The 21,657-nt window shown below is 34.3% G+C and overlaps 1 protein-coding gene across 1 annotated transcript; it reads left to right on the top strand.

Annotated features, from left to right (window-relative positions):
• Positions 1-5,197: 5,197 nt before the first annotated feature.
• Positions 5,198-5,625, top strand: LOC107897740 (uncharacterized). Its single transcript, XM_016823306.2, has one exon. It carries the CDS (start codon positions 5,221-5,223, stop codon positions 5,461-5,463), a length of 243 nt encoding a protein of 80 aa, XP_016678795.2. The 5' UTR covers positions 5,198-5,220; the 3' UTR covers positions 5,464-5,625.
• Positions 5,626-21,657: the final 16,032 nt, after the last annotated feature.

The raw sequence follows: 21,657 nt of genomic DNA, 5'->3' as shown, positions 1-21,657 counted from the left end.
TTAATGAAATTCTTAATAATTAATATTCTTATATTAATTTACTCAAATCATAATATATGATACTGTAAAATATAAATTAACATAATTATTATTAAATGTATTTTAATTAAACTATATAATTTAAAAAAATTCTTAATAATTAATATTCTTATATTAATTTACTCAAATCATAATATATGATACTGTAAAATATAAATTAACATAATTATTATTAAATATATTTTAATTAAAATATATAATTTAATGAAATTCTTAATAATTAATATTCTTATATTAATTTACTCAAATCATAGTATATGATACTGTAAAATATAAATTAACATAATTATTATTAAATATATTTTAATTAAACTATATAATTTAAAAAAATTCTTAATAATTAATATTCTTATATTAATTTACTCAAATCATAATATATGATACTGTAAAATATAAATTAACATAATTATTATTAAATATATTTTAATTAAACTATATAATTTAAAAAAATTCTTAATAATTAATATTCTTATATTAATTTACTCAAATCATAATATATGATACTGTAAAATATAAATTAACATAATTATTATTAAATATATTTTAATTAAACTATATAATTTAAAAAAATTCTTAATAATTAATGTTCTTATATTAATTTACTCAAATCATAATATATGATACTGTAAAATATAAATTAACATAATTATTATTAAATATATTTTAATTAAACTATATAATTTAAAAAAATTCTTAATAATTAATATTCTTATATTAATTTACTCAAATCATAATATATGATACTGTAAAATATAAATTAACATAATTATTATTAAATATATAACTTGAAAATTATATTCTGCATAAACATAATTAACTTATACTAAGAAAAAGTTAGATGAAAATGAAATTGTACATCATAATCAATATGTTCAAAAGTTTTACAACATCAAAAAGTTTGAACATTGATATTTAATGGTGAGAAAGAAATCTTCTGACCCATTCCAATCGGGCAACAGAAGGTAAACTGAAGAAAACGATCATTTGAGTCGGATGATCGGGAATTTTACTCAAAGCATCATACCGCTGATCGTCGGTTAAACCTTCAATTGACCATAAGGCTGAATATAAATTTGAAGCTTTCTCTTCCATCTTTTCTTCAGACTTCTGCTGAACTACCACCTCGGAGGCAATACTCATACTAATTCTATCGCCAACGGCCTGGATTTTTTCCCCCAACAAGGTGGCAGCCTCCTCAAATGAAGCATACACATTATCACGAGCATCATATTTCTTTTTTCTCTTGTTTGAAGATGAGGAACCCCCTTGATCTCTATCTCCTCGCGGATCCATACCGGAAACATCCATGTCGTCTAAAGAGACGTCAGCTTCGCAGTCATAGAATGTGTTTCTCTCTTCATTCATATCTGTAGTACGATCATCCTCAGCATGTATTTCTTCAAGAACATCAGCAGCTGTTTGAGCGTCTTTCCCAGTCGCCCGATCTCTTGCGTATATGGCAGTAAGCTGGTTGTAGTAAGGGAAAGAACGATGTCTGAACTGAGAGGCTTCTTTGTGACTCTGAAAAAAACGAGGAAATCATATTAGTTATAAGTTTTGTAAAAAAGAAAATAAATACTTGAAATACATTTTACCTTAACATAGGATTCCCAAACTGCATCTTCAGCAACAACGAGCTGCCTATGCTCGTCCCAACCAAAACCGCTGTTGTTTTGACCATTAAGCATGTCGTAGACGACTGACCATTCCCTTTTTAAGCACCTAATCCGAGATTCAATATTTGGTCTCGCCTTCAACATTGCTCCTGGTAAAGCCTTTTCTAGCATTTTCTCTAGCTCGTTCAAATAACCGGCTTTGAATCCGGTATCAGCATTAAATGTTCCTACATTGTGCAAATCCACCATGCAAGAAACCAAGGCTGCATCCTCTTCTGGAACCCATTTTCTCTTGCTTCCTCGAGAAGCTTGAGAAGAAGCACCCGTTGGTGGAACACCTGACATATTGTTCTTAAGAAAAAAAAACAAATTAACATTATTTACTATTTTGAATATCATGAATCAAAAGGTGAACAATTTATAATATTATATCGGTAGTTCAATACTAAATTTAAATTTATAACACATGCTGAATGAAAAGATAATTAAATTATAATTCAACAAAGTTTAGTACAATACAGAATTTTAATCAAAGACCACCAAAGTTTCATAAACTAGATACATAAAATAACATCAACTTATCAATTCAAACTCAATTTGTCCCTAAACCTAACTAATTTCTAGATGTTTGCCATTCATCGAACATTTGGTTGGCTAGTTCCATCCTCCAAGTTGCCCAAGCATCCGATGGATGAATATTTGTGATATTCGGTTCATCGTCATCCACCACATTAGTAGGTAATCCTTCTCCCACCTCCGCTTCAATGGGATCAATACTCATATGGGTTCGAATAAAATTATGGAGCAAACAACATGCAATAATAATTCTATTGTGCACCCTTACAGGATAAAACGATGGACTTCTAAGTATTCCCCATCTAAGTTTTAATAAGCCAAAGCATCTTTCAATGACATTACGTGCTGAGGCATGTTTCATATTAAAAAACTCTTGCGGAGAACTTGGCTGATAACCCTGACGCCACTCGTTCAAATGATATCGCTGTCCTCTAAATGGTGCAAGAAATCCCTCACAATTTGTGTATCCAGCATCAACTAGATAATAACAACCTATAAAATAATTTTTTTAAAAAATGATTAATTCAGCAAACAAAGTTTGATCTCAATGAATAATTCAAATTCCTCTAACTATACACTGTACCACGAGGAACTTTTAGTCCATATCTTCTACTAATGGCATCTCGAAGCACCCGTCCATCGGCAACTGAACCTTCCCAACCAGGAAGAACATAAACAAATTGCATCTCAGGTGTACAAACACCTAGCATATTTGTTGCTATGTCACCTTTTCGGGTTCGATATCTAGGTTTATCAACTGTTGGCACCCTAATCTTGATGTGGGTTCCATCAAGAGCACCTAAGCAATTCTATATCACATGATATAAAACCTTGAGTTAGAATAATCATGTCATTTTTAGTCAACTAAATGTCGTACAAGCTATATATAAAACTCAGTCTAATACCTTAAACCATTTCCACCTTGTGTCAGAAGAATCGGCTGTAATTGGCTCCGGCTTTTTAAATAAGACATTTTGTAAGCGTATGACAGCATTTAAAACACTATGAAAAGCTCTGCTTACAGTTTCCCCGGACCTTCTAAAGTGATGCTTGATTACTCGATTTTTCAGGTGATGGGATATGATATGTAAAAACATTGCTACTTGCTCATCAACAAGCATGTTTCTTGACGACTTCAATCCCCCTATCGATTCTAACATCTCACATAGTTTAAAAAAGGCAGTTCTATTCATCCTAACTTGTTCAATACAAGTCTCATCACTAGCATATACAAGCCTTTTCACATAATCCCGTTTTGCATAAAAATCTAAGGTATAAGACCTAATCCTTGGTCTATAAGTCTGTAGGCTAAGGCTGGCACCCATTCTAAATAAGAACCAAATCGCAATTCTACAGATTTCCAACCATAGTGTCAATGCAATACCAATTCTTTTACGCCTCTCACGTAGTGCAATTAAAGGCAGACGGGCCATTACTGCACCATATTAAAATTAGAACACACAATCAATAAAACCTCGACACTTGAAAACAAACTGAACTATTATTAGTGCCATTGCTATCAAAGAAAGTATTTGAAATTTTATTGGATTAGAGGTGCTTTCGCTTAATAGTACTTTACGAAATTAGTTGATTGTATCAATCATACATATTTATTTATATTTTATATTTTTATTTAAAAATAATTTATTAGTTTATTTTGCAATTTCAGTCTCATCCAAACCTTTAAAATATTACTTTACGAATTTAGTTGATTGTATCAATCATACAATGTGGTCAGTATTTTTCTGTAAAGGAAAAAGAAATTTTCTTTCATATTCATCTTATTTATAATGTGTGACTTGTCATATAAAATAATTGTAATTAATGATATGCATTTTAATTGACATAAGGTGTCAACGTTTGTATTTTTTTAGTTTTATCATTTTTTAGTTAATCGACACATTTAATTTTATATAAATTTGGATAAAAATAGACAAAGTTCGTGTAAACCGATTGAATCAACTTAATCAACACATTTAATTTTATCGATTTCAGTTAAATCAATTAAAATAAGTTAAATCAGTTTTTACTCAATTAATGAAATTCATAATCGAACCAGCCGGTTAATTTATTTTTAATAATTTATAATATGCAATAAAAATATAAAAAATATATATATTAAACCTAACTCAATTACATCCTGTTGAGTAATCAATAAAATTTGAGGTGGACCAGTTATTAAATTTTATTAATGAAATAATTTAATTACATTAATTTATTCTTATTAACTGCAACATATTTTATTTATTTTATGATAAAAGAAAAAGAAAAGATTAGTCTCATAGAAATAATTAACATATGCTACAACAGAGACCAGAGATTTATCAGATTAGTCCACTATACAGTTGAGTTTTTGATCTTTTTGTTTTGTTTTTTGATACAGACACCAGAGATTTATCAACTGTAAACGTGCAAGAAATTATATTTATTACAAGCACATATGCATAAACAATATGTTAGATTCGTAAGAAGCACAAAACATAGTGAAACATAGCCTAAAATCAATCTCATTGAAAAGAATATATCCTTACGAGGAAAAAGGAACCTATAATTCAACAAGCAGTTATGTTCAAATTGAGATAAAAAGATCAATAAAGCATACAAAATCAAAAGTAACAAATCAAATGTGAAGTGATTCTTACTTTGAAATTTTCCAAAGCAAACCGACTGTCAGGTGGTCTATTTCCTTTGTTGTATTTTCCAGTAAGCACTCCAGAAGCAAGCGGACTCCAACCTCTCAGCTACTCCCCATGCTTCCGCAATCTGTTGTGCAGACCACTCACTGCAATACCAAAAGAAAATGCATACCCTTATCAATTACATAATTCATTGCCCTCACAGTCTCCTCAATTGGAGTCTGTGTGTCTAGCCTTCCCCCAAATATAAAAGTGATGTATTCATGTCAAGTTTCCTGAAAAATAAAACTCCTAGAATTTAACAATGTAAGACTCCCAAAAATTGATCAGAGAAAGTAAAAGGTAAATAAACAATGTCAGGGGCACAAGGAGCATTGCCCAAGGAGTCGAAGACGGCAACGATATATGAATCAATACAAGGAGGAGAGAATAAGAGCAAAACGGAGCTGAGGTCCAAGGAGGATGAGGGTGGCATTCAGGTTGATAGGCTGGAGGACAAGGTGAAAGATCCTACTGGCGAAGGTGGCCCTATCTTTGGCTCTCCCTCTCCCAACAACGATGACAACCAAGACTTGGGCATTATTGGCACAGCCTAGGCCTACCTTGCTTCATTTAGCTACCCTTCCCTACCTACCAACCTACTGCTATCTCCTTTTACATGTCTTATATAGTAAGATGTAATATATATATATACACACGTATGCTCCTACATGTAATAACACAAAGATGTTGTTTTTCTTACTTTCTTTTTTAAATAAATGTATACACCAGTGCTCTGCAGTGGTATGGTGTGTTTTGTTGATGTACCAATGATTCAAATTAATTAATCTGCGTTGAAAAGAATGATTTGGTGTTTATCATGGCGTGGGGGGTTAACACTTCAGGATTACATAGTGTTGGTTAAAATATGTCTATAGTGATTGTATTTTTTGAAAATTTCAAAGTAGGAAATTTAATTTATAGTGGTTGTATTTTTTAAAAATTTTATAGTAGGAATTTAATTCTGTGAAGAATAAGTTTTATTATAAAAATCATGTTTAATTTTTTATTTCAAAATCAAGTTTAAGAATTGGAGAAGTATAGGGACATTTTAACCCAAAGTGTTTTCAATTCAGTGGTTGCCATTCACTTCGCAGAATTGGCAAACTCACATAAATGGTTATTGTTTCTTGTAATAAAATATAAACACAGCATTTCAAGAGAACGATTTTGGTTTTCTCTTCCACGTTTTAAATTACATGTACATGTAATTAGATGTAACTTAATCAGGCAGCAGACATGAAACACCAAACAGCAAATAGAAGCTAGTATGTAACTTAATCAGGCAGCAGACATGAAACACCAAAGAGCAAAGAGCAAATAGAAGTTATTTCAACAGACAACTGTGAAGGATACAAGATAGAATCAAAATGCAGGAGAATTCAAAATTTATCCCAAAAAAACCCTAATTTCAACAGACAAAACCCACCATAGTTGAAGAACACAATTCTGTTTTTTGTCGACAAAACAATCATGAGAAAGAAAATTAAAAATCCAAATTAAGTAAAAAAAGAGAAGAAACACTTGCCGCTTCTGTTGATGTTGGCGAAAGATGCCAAGATGCCAAGATGAAATTCGGCGAAAGATCTGAGCGGGTGGAGGTTTGGTTCACTGGCAACTTCTGTTGATGTTGGGAGGGAGAGGGAGAGAGTGGGGGTGGAGATCGATTTCGGCTGGGAAGGGTAAAACAGACACCGATTAGCTGATCCTTGCTTTTGGAAGGGATTGGGAATCGGTGTTAAAGCAGAGAAAATATGGATTACATCCGTAACGTAATAGGAGTGTATTAAGGCAATACACTGAACCAAACATGAGTTTATGTGGGGCCCACCGATTAGGGGTGTATTGGCATAGCCAATACATCCAACCAAACATGCTCCTAGAGTATTAACTGAAATTTTTACAGCAAGATCATTCATTCCCAAATCACGTACCTTCGGAATTTAACCGGATATAGCTCCTCGTTCAAATGCCTTCGGGACATAGCTCGGTTATAGTAACTCGCACAAATGCCTTCGGGACTTAACCCGGATTTAGTAACTCGCACAAATGCTTTCGGGACTTAACCCGGATTTAGTAACTCGCACCAATGCCTTCGGGCTTAGCCCGGAATTAGTATCTCGCACAAATGCCTTCGGATCTTAGTCCGGATATGGTCACTTAGCACAAAGCCTTCGGGACTTAGCCCGGACATCATTCAAATAACCATGCACATTTAACAATAAATCATGGCACATTCGTATTTCATTTTCGTTAGCAAAACTCAAACACAAGACACTTATCATTCTTGTAATTTCGGCTCAATAGCCACACACAAAGAGCATGATTTTGATTTGCTTAAAACATGATCTAATCAAATCTTAATTTAAGCTCTCTTACTCAAGAACTTACCTCGGATGTTGTCGAACGATTCCGATGGCTATTCGACCACTTTTTCCTTCCCTTTATCAGATTTAGTTCCCCTTTGCTCTTGAGCTTAATTAAACAAATAAATTGATTTAATCATTTGAGCATCGAAAAGAGGAACACAAGGCACTTAGCCCATATTTATACATTAGACATTAAAGTCACATATGTACGGAATCATGAATCAAACTCAACATTTTAGCTAATTTTCCCCCTTGGCCGAATTTTCTAAGCCAAGACAAAAGCATCAATATGCTTGCCTCCAACCGAATACATGCAACACCAAATCTTCTTCCTATGGCCGAATATGCATGTCTATGTTGGGGCCGATTATATGCTTAATACTTCCTACAAGTATGGTTACTTGTATTGATTATACATATCATCTTGTTTCAAGTTCAAAACTTGGCTAATACACACATATATACACTAGTAAAGCATCCTCTCCCTTTCCATCAATTTAACACATGCATTGCTCATTAACATACAAAAGTTATATTCGGCCTTAGCACACAACTTGCTAGCCGATTCTTCCCCATCTAGCAACCAATGCACATATGTGCTCACTCAAAAATGCTAAAAAGGAGATTCAAGAATCATCAATCCACCATCACATGCATCATTACAAAGCTTTACACTTAGCATGCAAATGACATCAACACAAATCCACCTTAGCCGAAACTTAACTCATCTTCATGCCTCATCACCACAACATCAAACATCAACCAAGAATGATGCATCCATGGCCGAGTGTCATTTCCATCACATAGCAAGATTTAGACCATGGGCTAGGTAGAACTCAAGCTAACAACTAAAACATGCATGCATCTCATGGAACATCATCAAACATACCTTAGCCTAGCTACATGCATGGCCGAACCTCTTCAACCTTTCTTCTTCCTTCCTCCTTAAAATTTTTGGCCAAGGATGAACCAAAGGATGAGCACTTTTTTTTTGTTTTTCTTTCTAGTTTCGGCAAAATGGGGGGGGAGAAACAACCACACACTTTTTTTGTTTTCATCATATTCCCTTTCATTATTTAATTTCCATGCTCATTATTTTATTTTTCCTAACATACCTCACTAACATAACATGTTTGTGACATGTTTCCACTCATGATGCACTAACACAACATGTCTATGACATGTCTTGCCCATCACACTTGGTCTACCATGCTTGTCATGGCCGGCCACTACTAATAGGGGGGAAATTGACATGCAAGTCCCCCCTTTTTCAACATGCACTAATAGGCCCTTATGCTTTGACCTATCACATTTCAAAATTTTCTCACATAAGTCCTATCGACTAAATTCACATGCAATCGACTAAATCGAAGCTTGAAATTTTCACACATTCATAATTACATATTCTAGACAATAAATATCACATTCAAACATTTCGGTGACTCGGTTTAGCGGTCCCGAAACCACTTCCCGACTAGGGTCAATTTTGGGCTGTCACAATCATAATATCGCATGATTGGTGTATGTTTTAGTTGTGAATTAGCTGAAATTTTGGTATGAAATGATTTGGTTTTGGTGTTTATAGAGATGACCCTAAATGGGGGGCATGTTGGCTTTGTAAACGGCCTATATTTTCCCACACGGTTGAGCACACGAGCGTGTGTCTTGACCATGTCCTTCAATGTTTCTTTTAGAAGCAAGTCAGTCTCGAGCACGGTCTAGACACACGGGCGTGTCTGGTGGCTGTGTTAGGCACACAGCCTTGTCATATGGGCATGTGTGGCCATTTCGAAGGGTACACGAGGTAGACACATGGGTGTGTGGTCAGCCATGTGACCCAAGTTAGTTTCAACCACGGCCAAGGCACACGGGCGTGTCTCCGGCCGTGTGGTTAAGTCAGTATGCATGCCCTGTTTTGCCATGGCCTAGACACAAGGGCGTGTCTAATGTTGTGTAAGGCACACTGCCTGCTCACACGGGCGTGTGACCTTTATAACTTTGAAAATTTGTTGAAGTTTCGAAAAATTTTGTATGAGCTCGGTTTAGTCCCGACCTTTTTCTAAAGCATGTTTAAGGTGTCGTAGACCTATATAAGGGACAATTGTGAATGATTATTATATGTTTGATTATATTATGCTTAAGTATATGTGAATGGTTCGATATGTCTGGTAACGCCTTTAACCCTATTCCGGTGATGGATACAGGTTAAGGGTGTTACAAGCTTAATTAGATTTACAATTTAGTCCTTATGATGATCTAAGCTTATTAACTATCAAATTCAAGCCTAATTCATCAATTTCTCTATAATGGTAACCTGTTAAAAACTTAGAAATTGAAAAAATTGACACATATGGGCTAACTAAATCAAGCTCCCATGATCATAAATCTATACAAGTTACAAGAAAAGGGCTTGATTACTTTAGTTGAATTGAAGGCTGAAAGTTAAAGCTTGGCAAAGTTTTTTCTTTTTTTTTCTCCTTTTCAAATTTAGGACCCATGAACAAATGAAGAAGATGATGCTTTCATCTTCCACTAAATATAATATATATACTAAGTTTAATTAACAATTAAACTTAATTAATTATAATTAATTCTTTAATTAAATTATTTTTAATTATAAACTTAGTCTAAATGTAACACCATATACTCGGCCTAGTTGCAGAGCTCAAATATTAGGATGTTACACCACTGTCACACATCATCCTTATAGTAATTTGTCGCGTTATTAACAAATCAATCTTTTTATAAAGCATTCGCTCGAATTTTAAGTCCAACATACAACAATCAACATTAAAACATGCTCACCACACTTCAATGGAACTAATATTAACAAATATACATGTTTTTGAACCACTTAGCAAAAATTCCTAAATAAGTACGTAGGTATCGATACTATAACAAAGGTATTAATGTTTCTCTTAAAGGATATCAATACTAATTAGAAAATCAATACCAAATCAACATTTTGTTTCTCGTTTAAAAATCAAGTCTCGAAAATTATAGGCACCGTTATTAAAGTATCTATTATTTTACCCCAAGTATTGATACTCATGGTAAGGTATCGATACCAAATTACAATACTGACTTCCTACACATCAAAATATCACAGAGGTACCATTTTGATAACTTGAATATCAATACATCTAATCCTAACCACAAAAATGCAACACATCTAAGCATTTAATCTATTCCAACAAATATCTAATCAGCATGCGTCATTTACCTCTGTAAACCAATGTCAAAACAACCAATATAACAGTTCAAAACATCAAAAACATGTTCGAGCAAGAATCAACATAACAAGGTCCAAGCCTATAATTCCTAAGAACAATTAAGCAACAAAATATCCAAAACATCATGGCAATATCATGCAACCATATTGCCTTTGTTCCCCCAAAACATAAACAAATAAATAAACACCTACGAATAATGTAAAAGTCTCGCTTGAGTCACTCCCTTGGAACTACACTACTCACACCGAACACAACTAATCTGCAATGGTTTAAAAAAGAGTGGATGAGGTTTACAAGCTCAATGAATGATTAGAATAACAACCACGCGAACATGTCATCATGCATTTATCAAAACAACTATATAGCACAATTACAACATTTTAACCTTAGTGTCATGTTACTTATTCATGCAGTATCTATCAATTTCTTTACATAATAATCACATATCATTTAAGCATATGTCACAATACTCATAAACATATTGAAAAATAATTTGGCACTTGAACTATGAAACGTAAAAGTGGGCTCCATCACCACTCATCTGATACACAGATCTCCAACACACCAAAAGACTCATAGAGTCGAACATATCCCAAAAAGTGAAGCATAAAGCTAACACTCTCCAACACACCAAACATGTCCCATTGAATGGAGCTTAGCTCACAGTCCCTTATCTCTCCCACCTGTCCCAAGGCCTCAACGCCTAAAAACACAATACATATAGGTGAGTACTCACAATCCTATGGCATGCCAACTATATCCAATGGTCTCAAGGTTCACAAGGCCAAAATATTTGTATCAAACATACATATTACTTACCGTTTGTTGTACTATTAACTATATAATCACATTATAATCACAACATATTCATTGTCACATGGCACGTATAACATGCCCACAATCAGCTCTTCCACAATAGTCATCATAAGCTTATTATACATATCACAATATCACATTTTAATCCACAATTTCACTATATTTTCACATATAAAACTATAAGTACGAGAAAGCTTACACATGGAATTTAGAGTAGAGGTTTAGGCTACCTTTAAATTCCTAATTAACACAATGAATTGTGTCCACAAGTAGCTAATCTAAAGACTCACTAATTACGCATTCACTAGACGTTGAAAGCTCAAACTAGCATTTCCTTAACTCATTGAAGGTCCTAATGGATCTGAAGCTTCAACAACATAAACCACACAACATCACAAATCAATAATCAGCTAAGGACTCACTTCAAGCAATCAAAATACAAGCCTAAGCTAAGTTCTTAAGTAACCAAAACCTTTGACATGGCAAACTCGAATTTCAATTATCTCGATCTACACTTAACCTTTTTACATAAAACTAATTCCGCTCATCTAAGTATTCACCTACGACTAATTCTTAACCTTAAAACTACACAAAACTACCCTAATCACGATATCGAAATTTTTGACATGTTTATGGCCAATTTTACGAAAATTCATCAAATCCTTAGAAATTCTTAACGAAACTTCAAAGTAAGTTTAGAAACCTTCTAATCTAATCAAAACGAATTGAAAAACACTTTGAAACCACATTTTTACTCAAAATATTAAAAATCACCATTAATGATCCAATTTTTGGGTTTGATTTAAAACATGCAATTTAATGGCTAAAAATTTAGTTCAAAAGACTAGATAACATTTAAAACAAATTGGAAAATGATTCATTACCTTCGATGATGAAAACTCGAGTGTTTGATCAAAAAATTGAGAAACCCAAAGCTAAACAATAGAGAAATCTATAGTGTTTTTTGGTGTTTTTCTTGAAATACTACAGAGGTTTTTGGCTTGGGTGATGATAGAAATCAAAAGGATGAAATTTGAGAATCAAAATTGAGTTCTTTGAGTTTGGAAGAGCAAAGGACAGCAACATAAGAAAAAATATATATCGTGAGTTACTGTAGGTGAGGAAAGAAAATAGGGTGAAAATTAAATTTTGGTTTAATTGCCTTTTAAAAACTCATAATTTAGACTCTCTACAAATCAATCCACTTTTCAAAATTAAAGGTCGTTAAAAATCATTTTCTAAAATTAATTTGATTTTTGGAATGCCTTAGACAAAAACATTTTCGAATACCATTCCAACAAAATTCCCCAGCTCACTAAAGCTAAAATCCCTAAAATAGCCCTAAAAGTCCTAGGCCCAATTTTTAGAGTGTGACACTAAGTGCAATTCATCATCACACTCCACTGTCATCCATTCAAATTTGTTTTATTAACCATCTTAGTCCTTTGAACAATTGTGATCTAGGTTCTCAAGAAATTTCTTAACTAAAACTCAATAGTTATTAGAGCGTTAATTAACTATCTTTTCAGCTAAATTACCTAACTAATCTTTATTATATTTTCATATTATCTCTGTAAATATTCTTATTTTATATTTATGGACTCAATTTATAGAAATGAGGTTTCAAAATTGTATTTTTTGACACCACTAAAATTCGAGTCATTACAAAATAAATTTAATTATCTTGTTCAATGAAACTACAATAACTAATTAATTTAATTTCTACTTTGAACTTAAATTGTTTAATTGAAATAAATTAAATAATAATTCAAAAAAATAATTTAATATCTATGTTATCTCTTACTCATAGTAAGAAAACACATTTACTGCAAATAGTGATACATTCAATCTATTTTTCTAATTTTCCATTTTCATTTATTCATATTATTGATTCAAATGCAAATCATACAAGGTTGTACCACCGATTGGACATATATAATTAGGGCTCAAATAATTTGTAATTAAGTTTTGACTCTTCGTTTAAGTACAACATTCTTTAGTCATGGAATTATTCAACTAAAGTACCATGATTGAGCTCTCCCTATTATATACCATTATGAAATAAACTTATCAAGTGTTCGTCCTATGACCTAGTCATATGTGTGTTGCTCTCCTAAGATATCCCTAATATTTTTGCGTTAAATTCATTCACCCAATATAGTCTTATTTTATCTCACGGTAACCATTACATCTTCCTTCATAAAAAATTCAATTACTAGCATATTGTAATTAAATCATTTATCTTAGAATATTAACCTGTGGCTACATTATTTTTCCATCTATCATGTAATGCCAATGAGAAAACATCATTTACCCTTTATCGAGCTAAGAATTTCACTATTGTAAGTGAATCTATGTCATGAAAAAGTCGTATACCTACCATACCAACTTTTGACTCTATTACCAATTGAACTCAAGCTTTCAATACATCAAAATAAACAAGTCTGTAACACCCCAAACTCGGCCCAGACGTTATGGCCAAATCTGACGTGCCACATTAGAGTTGAAAACCCACGTTCCGTGTTAGTGTTTTAAAAACCATATATTTTGTTCTTTGGTTAACAAAGTGTATGGAAGCTGGGCACCAGGTAGGTATCCGAGACAGAGGAGTTGAGCCATGAAGGCTGCTTAAGTACCAAGCTCTTTGATTGGATCCAATCCTAGACATGCCCACAACCATAGCCACACTTTGTTATATCGAGTTTAAATTTGTTTAAGTGGACGTCTTTGATAAGTCGATTAATCGTGGCGTTGAGATATTTTGAAAACAAGTATCTTTTTGGAAACACGTCCTAAGTCTAGCCCATTTGAATAATTATCAACCAGGTTTAAAGTTATTAAAAATAAAATAATCCCGAAAAGAAATAAAAGAAAAGTTAAAAATGGCCTTATTACAACCCAAAAATAAATAATAATTAAAGGAAATTTAATGAAAACCAATGCTTATTTAAAAGCCCAAAGGCGATCACCGTGGCTACTCTGAATCCCCTCCAGCCCAAGTCCCTACATCAAGGCTCACCTGCAAGGTTAAGGAAATGGGGGGTGAGTTTGGAAACTCAGTGTGCAACAAGCCCCTTTCAGAGCCCAAAACAATAACAGCTTGTTGGGCCTAAGCCCAAATCCAATCTCAACATGTACTGGGCCGTAGCCCTTTTCATAGTTCATATTTCATAACACTGGGCTGAAGCCTTTTCATATTTCATATTACTGGGCCGAAGCCTTTACTGTAAACGGTATGGCCCATGGCCCATTTCAATATCACATGTAATGTCAATGAAAGAATGCAAGCCCATTTGGGGATACTACTCGACCCACCATCCGCTACTCTCCACCCGTACCAACCAACACACCATGTGGGGAATAACTCAACTCACCCAACCAACACACCACTGGCAGCATAGCTGCTTTATCGTATAACTGGAGGCCTAGCCTCTTTTAATAACTGGGGCATAAGCCCTTTAATAACTGGGGCATAAGCCCTTTTGCACTTCCTCCATCCATATAAAAACCCAACCCAATGCATTTATGAATACCTCATGTGCATATCATACATATCATGTGCATAGCATACATGTCATGTGCATATCATACATACCATGTTTACTAAAATCCCATGTATCAAAATTCACATTTAAACCCTAGGGGTATAATGGTTATTTTTACTTAGGGGCAAAAACGGTCATTTTCATATTATAATGGTAACATCGTAATTTTACAAAAAATTAGGGATTTTTCCATGTTCATCATCAGTTACTAACTATTCATTTTTTAAACAGCGTTTCTGGCCCACTTTTAGCGAAACTGAGGTATTGGGCCTAAAACCCCTAATGGGCCCTACTTAGCCAATTCTTGTCATCTAGGCCCATTTAGCCTATATCCACAACAGTATTAACAGTCTTAACATGCAATTTTAACAGATTTCTATTTTCTACCAATTTTACCCAAATGGGCCCGAAAGCCTATTGGGCCCTATTGCAGCCCCTCGAGGCCCAACTTACCGTGAATGCCAAAAATCACGTTCTTACCGTTTCCAATGTTTCTGATCATCATCTCAACGAATCTAACTAACTAATGAGCATTCGCTTGCTCACGAGTCCTCGAAATGCCAGAATTTCGGCATTTCAGCTTTTCGGCTTTTCGGCATTTATCGCTTTAAGCTTATGAAAAGGGTTCGTTACACACCTATTTGGCGATATTCCTCGACGAGATCTCCTACACGATTTCTCCTATATTCCACCGTTAATAAATCAGCTTCCATTAATTGACCCAAAATAAGAACCATCTTATATTAGTACTTACACATTCGTCCACCATCCATAATGGCCTTAGGAATCTTACCTTTGCCGCGATTGATGACTAGGTCAAGCCACTCCGGTGATCCAAGCTACTCCAAGTCGACACTACACCTTGCTGCTCCTCCACTAAATAAACCAAAAAAAAATGTTAAAGAAGACCCCATAAGGCCTATACCCATATTCGGCCACCTCCCTAAACTAGAGGGGTTTCGACTTTTGGCCAATAGTTACTCTAGGAATCGTTTAGAGTTTGAGCACTTACCACAGTCTTTCTCCTCTTGAATCTGTATGCCTAAAAGGTAAAGGAATTGAACACCAACAATTGAAAAGGAAAGAAAAGGTTGCTGGTCACAAAGCATCGGCACCCCCTATCTTCACTGATTTCGACTTTTGCGGCATTTCGGCAGAAGTAGAGATAAAGGAAAGAAACAATGGGCGAATGGAGGGAAATAGCGGGCTAGTTTGAAAGAAGGAGAAGGAAGAAAAGATGGAAAAAGAGATGGTAGATTCGAATGCAAAAGAAAAAGAGAGAAAAAGACTAACCTCAAGGAAAAAAACGGCACACCAATACCTAAGTGCCAAAAATCTCTAACTAAACCCCTCTGTCGAAAATCCCCCCTCCAGTCTCCCTTATTCGGCCAACTCTATCTTCATATCAAATCCCTAAAATCTCTCCCCTTATCCCTCCTTAATCTATGCATTTGACTTGATCCAGCTCTCCTCTTACAGAATCCACTTGGGTTCCAACACTTACCCTTCCTGCACATAAAAATAAATACTCTTATTTGCCAACACAGGGAATCGATCCCATGTCTTCCCTTATGCTCCACACGCCACCTTTTTAAGAGCTTAGTGGCGTCACCCTTGCCACTTTACCAAAGCTCTTTTTGTGATACATTTCTCTGACAACTTTACATAAGGTCACCTAGCCAGGACCCCTAACTCTTAAGTCTTAAAATTTGAAAATTCTACTGGATTTTGGCCAACACATGGGCCTTCCATAAGCCCATTTACATACCCAAATTATGAATTCCATAATCACATACCAAATTTTAGAAACTTACTTAAAATATCAAGAATCGCGAAAAACCCGAAAATCAGGATGTTACAAAGTCACACTCACATAGTCCGCCACTTACTCAAGATTGAAATAAGCCACACTATGAATGTCACAAGCGAATAAATCCATAAATATATATAGGATTTATTCTACTGGGTCCTGTCCAATGTATTGTCGATCCAAAAAATTACATCTATGTCTCTATCTTCTAAGAATCATCCAATCTGAAACACGATACAAGTTATCTCCCCAATTGGGCTTGATAGATAGCGCAATAGTCTTTCAATCAATTTCCTCGATTTCGATTAGACTATGGACCATTTAGATTGCCTACTAATATAAGTTGTCTTCTTGCATTATGATTTGAACACATAATGCAACTTAATATTAGTTAAACATTAGGTACTCAGTGAACTAATATTTGCTTGTTCATTTTTGTTTGCATGCAAAAACCATTAAGGATAAATACAAATGATATTAATGTGTATGATGGAATTTTATTAAACCTATCTATTTAAAAAATTACAAGTATATTATGACGAAAAACTACATTAAAGGAACTAGATCCCAATATTTTGGTCAATAGATATTTTAATTTTAATAGTCTAGTCTCTATGGGATACAACTCTACTTTCCTATCTACTAATTTTACTCTATTTTAGGCGTATGATATTTAATTTTGGTAGATGTTGAACCCATCACTCACCATAAGAACTCTTCTTGTATTATTATGTAAATGTCATAATAATTCTCATAGTGATAATGGTGTATGTCATCTTTAGACTTCATTTCACCATAGTTTTCAACATTGGGAGTTGTATATTTTGTTGCAATCAAGCGTCTTTCTGAAAAAAAATAGAACGCCAATAAGGACAATATATATCGCAAAGAAAAGAGAAATAAAAATAAAGAACACACAGATTTTACATGGAAACCCTTTCGGGGAAAAAACCACGGACAGAGGAAAAGAAAATTCATTATGTCGAATTCAAATTATTACAAGAGGAATAGACTATGTCTATTTATAGGCTTGTAAAACCATTTTCTAATAGGAGTGTAGTAAGATTGAAACACTTTATTCTAATCAATATAAAATAGATGGAGTTTAATAAGGTTTAAAAAACCTTATTCTAAAATAAAATAAAAGAAGTGTAGTTCTATATGGATTTTACTTTTATTTTATTTTACCACTGCATTTTATTTGAATAAGGATTCAGATCACTTAATTCTAACAATCTCCACCTTAACACGAATTCTCAATGAACAAATTCTTCATTGCGAACACTTAACGAACAAGTTCTCCACCTCTTCCATAAAACACCTTAAGGGTTTAACTTCAACAATGAACACCAACCAAGTCTAAGCAATGCTCAAACTTGGTTATAGGAAGTGACTTAGTCATCATATCTGCAGGATTTTCATGAGTACTAATTTTACTCACAATAATATCACCACGAGCAATAATATCACGGACAAAATGATACCGAACATCAATGTGTTTTTTTCTCTCATGAAACATTTGATCTTTTGTAAGGAAGATTGCACTCTGACTATCACAAAATATTGTACTGATTTGAAGGTCTTTATTGAGTTCACTAAAGAGTCCCTTCAACTAAATAGCTTCTTTACAAGCCTCAGCAATCACCATGTACTTAGCTTCAGTGGTAGACAAAGCGACTATAGTTTGCAAAGTGGTTTTCCAACTGATTGCACAACCTCCGATTGTAAAGACATAACCTGTGAGAGATCTTCTTCTATCAAGATCTCCAGCAAAATCAGCATCAACATACCCAATGACTCCATCTCTAGTTCTTCCAAACTGCAAGCAAACATCAGCAGTACCTCGTAAGTATCTTAAAATCCACTAAACTACTTTCCAATGTTCTTTACCTGGATTCGCCATGTATCTGCTAACTACACTGACTACATATGATAAATCTAGATGTGAACAAACCATAGTATACATGAGAGATCCCACTACACTAGAGTATGGAACATGTGACATGTACTCAATCTCATCATCTGATTGAGGAGACAAAGCCGATGAAAGTCTGAAATGGGCTGCTAAAGGAGTACTAACAGGCTTAGCACTTTGCATATTGAACCTGCAAAGAACTTTCTCAATGTACCCCTTCTGACTTAGGTACAATTTACTTGCTTTTCTATCTCTGAGAATCTCCATACCAAGTATCTTCTTTACTGGTCCCAAATCTTTCATCTCAAATTCTTCACTTAGTTGGGCTTTGACCTTTTTTATCTCTTATTTATCTTTTGCTGCTATAAATATGTCATCAACATAAAGAAGTAGATACACAAAAGAACCAACACAGTTTTTCTTAAAGTAAACACAACTGTCAAAACTACTTCTTTTGAAATCATGAGAAATCTAAAGGAATCAAACCTTTTGTACCACTGTCTTGGTGACTATTTCAAACTGTAAAGAGACTTTTTCAGCAAGCAAACATAATCTTCCTTTTCTGAGACTGTAAAACCCTCTGGTTGTTGCATGTAAATATCCTCCTCAAGTTCTCCATGCAAAAATACAGTTTTTATATCTAACTACTCAAGCTCTAAATCATGCATGGTCATAATACCAAGCAAAGCTTGAATCGGACTATGCTTCACAACTGGGGAGAACACATTTGTGAAGTCCACTCCTAGAATTTGACTATAACCCTTTGCAATAAGCCTTGCTTTATATCTGGGTTCTTCAACTCCTGGAGTTTCTTCTTTCTTTTTAAACACCCATTTACAATGAACAGCCTTTTTACTTTTAGGAAGTTTCACAAAATCCCATGTTCTATTTTTGTGGAGTGATTCCATCTATTCTTGCATAGCAAACATCCACTTTTCTGAGTCTTCACAGCTAACTGCCTCAGAATAATTAGATGGCTCTTGATTCGCATCTATATCTTTAGCCACATTTAAAGCATAAGCAACTAGATCAACCTCAGCATACTTCTTTGGAGGTTTAATTTCTCTTCTAGTTCTGTTTTTAGCGATAGAGTATTGTGGTGAAGAAGCAACTCTATTCTTAATTTTTGTACTGGCTTGAGGAGTCGACTCTGTATTAATTTGATGCTCCACCTGCTTTTCATTTTCTTTATTGGAAGAGCCTTTAAGAGATAAGTTAGGTAGCATTATAAGTTAGGTAGCATAGTAGTTTCATAAAAAACAACATCTCTGCTAATCACAACTTTTCTATTTTCAGGACACCATAACTTATACCCTTTTACACCAGTTTTATAACCAAGAAAAACACATTTAATAGATCTTGATTTCAATTTTCCATTATCAACATGAGCATACGTAGGACACCCAAAGATCTTTAAATTAGAATAATTAGCAGGATTATCAGACCATAGCTCTTGTGGAGTCTTTTTCTCAATGGTAACGGCTGGAGATTGGTTGATTAAAAAACATGCAGTAGAGGCTACTTCTGCCCAAAACGACTTTGGTAAGTTGGCATTTGACAACATACATCGAACCTTCTCCATGATCGTTCTATCCATTCGTTCTGCAATGCCATTTTGTTGTGGAGTATGACAAACTGTTAAGTGTCTTACAATCCCTTCTAACTTGCACAGTTTATTAAACTCATCAGAACAGAACTCTAAGCCATTGTCTGTGCGGAGGTATTTTATTTGTTTTCTCGTCTATTTTTCAATCATAATTTTCCAAGACCTAAATGCAGAAAACACATCACTTTTCTACTTTAGGAAGAACGCCCAAACTTTTCTGGAAAAATAATCATTAAAAGTTTGCATATAATTAGCTCCACCTCTAAAAGGTACCCTAGATGGCCCCCATAGATCAGAATGAATATACTCCAATGCTTCCTTCGTGTTATGGATTCCTCTGGTGAATCGAACTCTCTTTTACTTCCCAAAAACACAATGCTCACAGAACTTCAGTTTGCAAATTCCTTGCCCATCAAGAAGTCCTTTTTTGCTCAATTCTACCATGTCATTCTCACTCATATGCTCTAGGCGCATATGCCAAAGTTTAATAATATCATCATCTGACAAGGAAGAGGAAGCGATAGCTGCATCACCAGTAACAGTAGAACCCTGCAAAACATATAACTTGGCAGTCTTTCTCTGCTCTTTCATCACAATAAGTGAACCTTTGGAAATCTTTAAAACCCCATTTTCAGCTGTGTATATGTACCCTTTTGAATCAAGGGTCCTCAATGAAATTAAAGTTTTCTTCAATACTGGAACATGTCGTACGTCACTAAGTGTTCTAACAACTTCGTCAAACATCTTAACTTTAATTGTTCCAACACCTATGATTTTACACGAAGCATTATTTCCCATAAAACAACACCTTCAGACACTATTTCGTAAGTTGTAAACCAATTCCGATTGGGACTCATGTAGAAGGTGCAGCTTGAATCAAGTATCCACTCCTCGCTCACTTTAAAATTGTTGACAGAAGCAACTAGAAGTTCACCATTGCTGTAGTCTTCTACAACATCAGCTTCACCAGAATTTTCTGGTTGTTTTCCCTTTTAATTCGCAGCCTCCCATTTAATCTTGTTATGTAGCTTATAGCACTCAGATTTAATGTGTCCTTTCTTCTTGCAAAAGTTACAAGTTTTACCTCTATTTGAAGACTTCGATCTACACTTAAATTTACTGTGAGGATTCCGTTCCTATGTCCTTCCACGATCATCATCAGCATTCTCATCTTGTCTCCCACGAACAATGAGACCCTCTTCCTGAGAGTTAGGTTTAACCACAAGATGCTTCATCTTATCATACGAGGTTAAAGAATCATAAACCTCATCAACTGTGAGAGACTTATGGCTATATAAAATAGTGTCTCTAAAGGTTGAATAAGAAGGGGGCAACGAACAAAGTAGAATCAACCCTGGATCTTCATTATCATACTGAACCTCCATGGCATCCAAGTTTGAGAGAATTTCTTTAAACACTGTTAAGTGTTTGTGTACAGACGCACCTTCCTCCAAACG

The sequence above is a fragment of the Gossypium hirsutum genome, chromosome A07 (assembly GCF_007990345.1).
Source record: "Gossypium hirsutum isolate 1008001.06 chromosome A07, Gossypium_hirsutum_v2.1, whole genome shotgun sequence".
Classification (NCBI taxonomy): domain Eukaryota; kingdom Viridiplantae; phylum Streptophyta; class Magnoliopsida; order Malvales; family Malvaceae; genus Gossypium; species Gossypium hirsutum.
The sequence above is the reverse complement of the archived record's forward strand: the minus strand, read 5'-3'. Positions and strand labels throughout refer to the sequence as shown.

Coding starts and splice junctions, on each gene's coding strand:
- LOC107897740 (XM_016823306.2), top strand. CDS start 5,221: ATGTCAGGGGCACAAGGAGCATTGCCCAAGGAGTCGAAGACGGCAACG.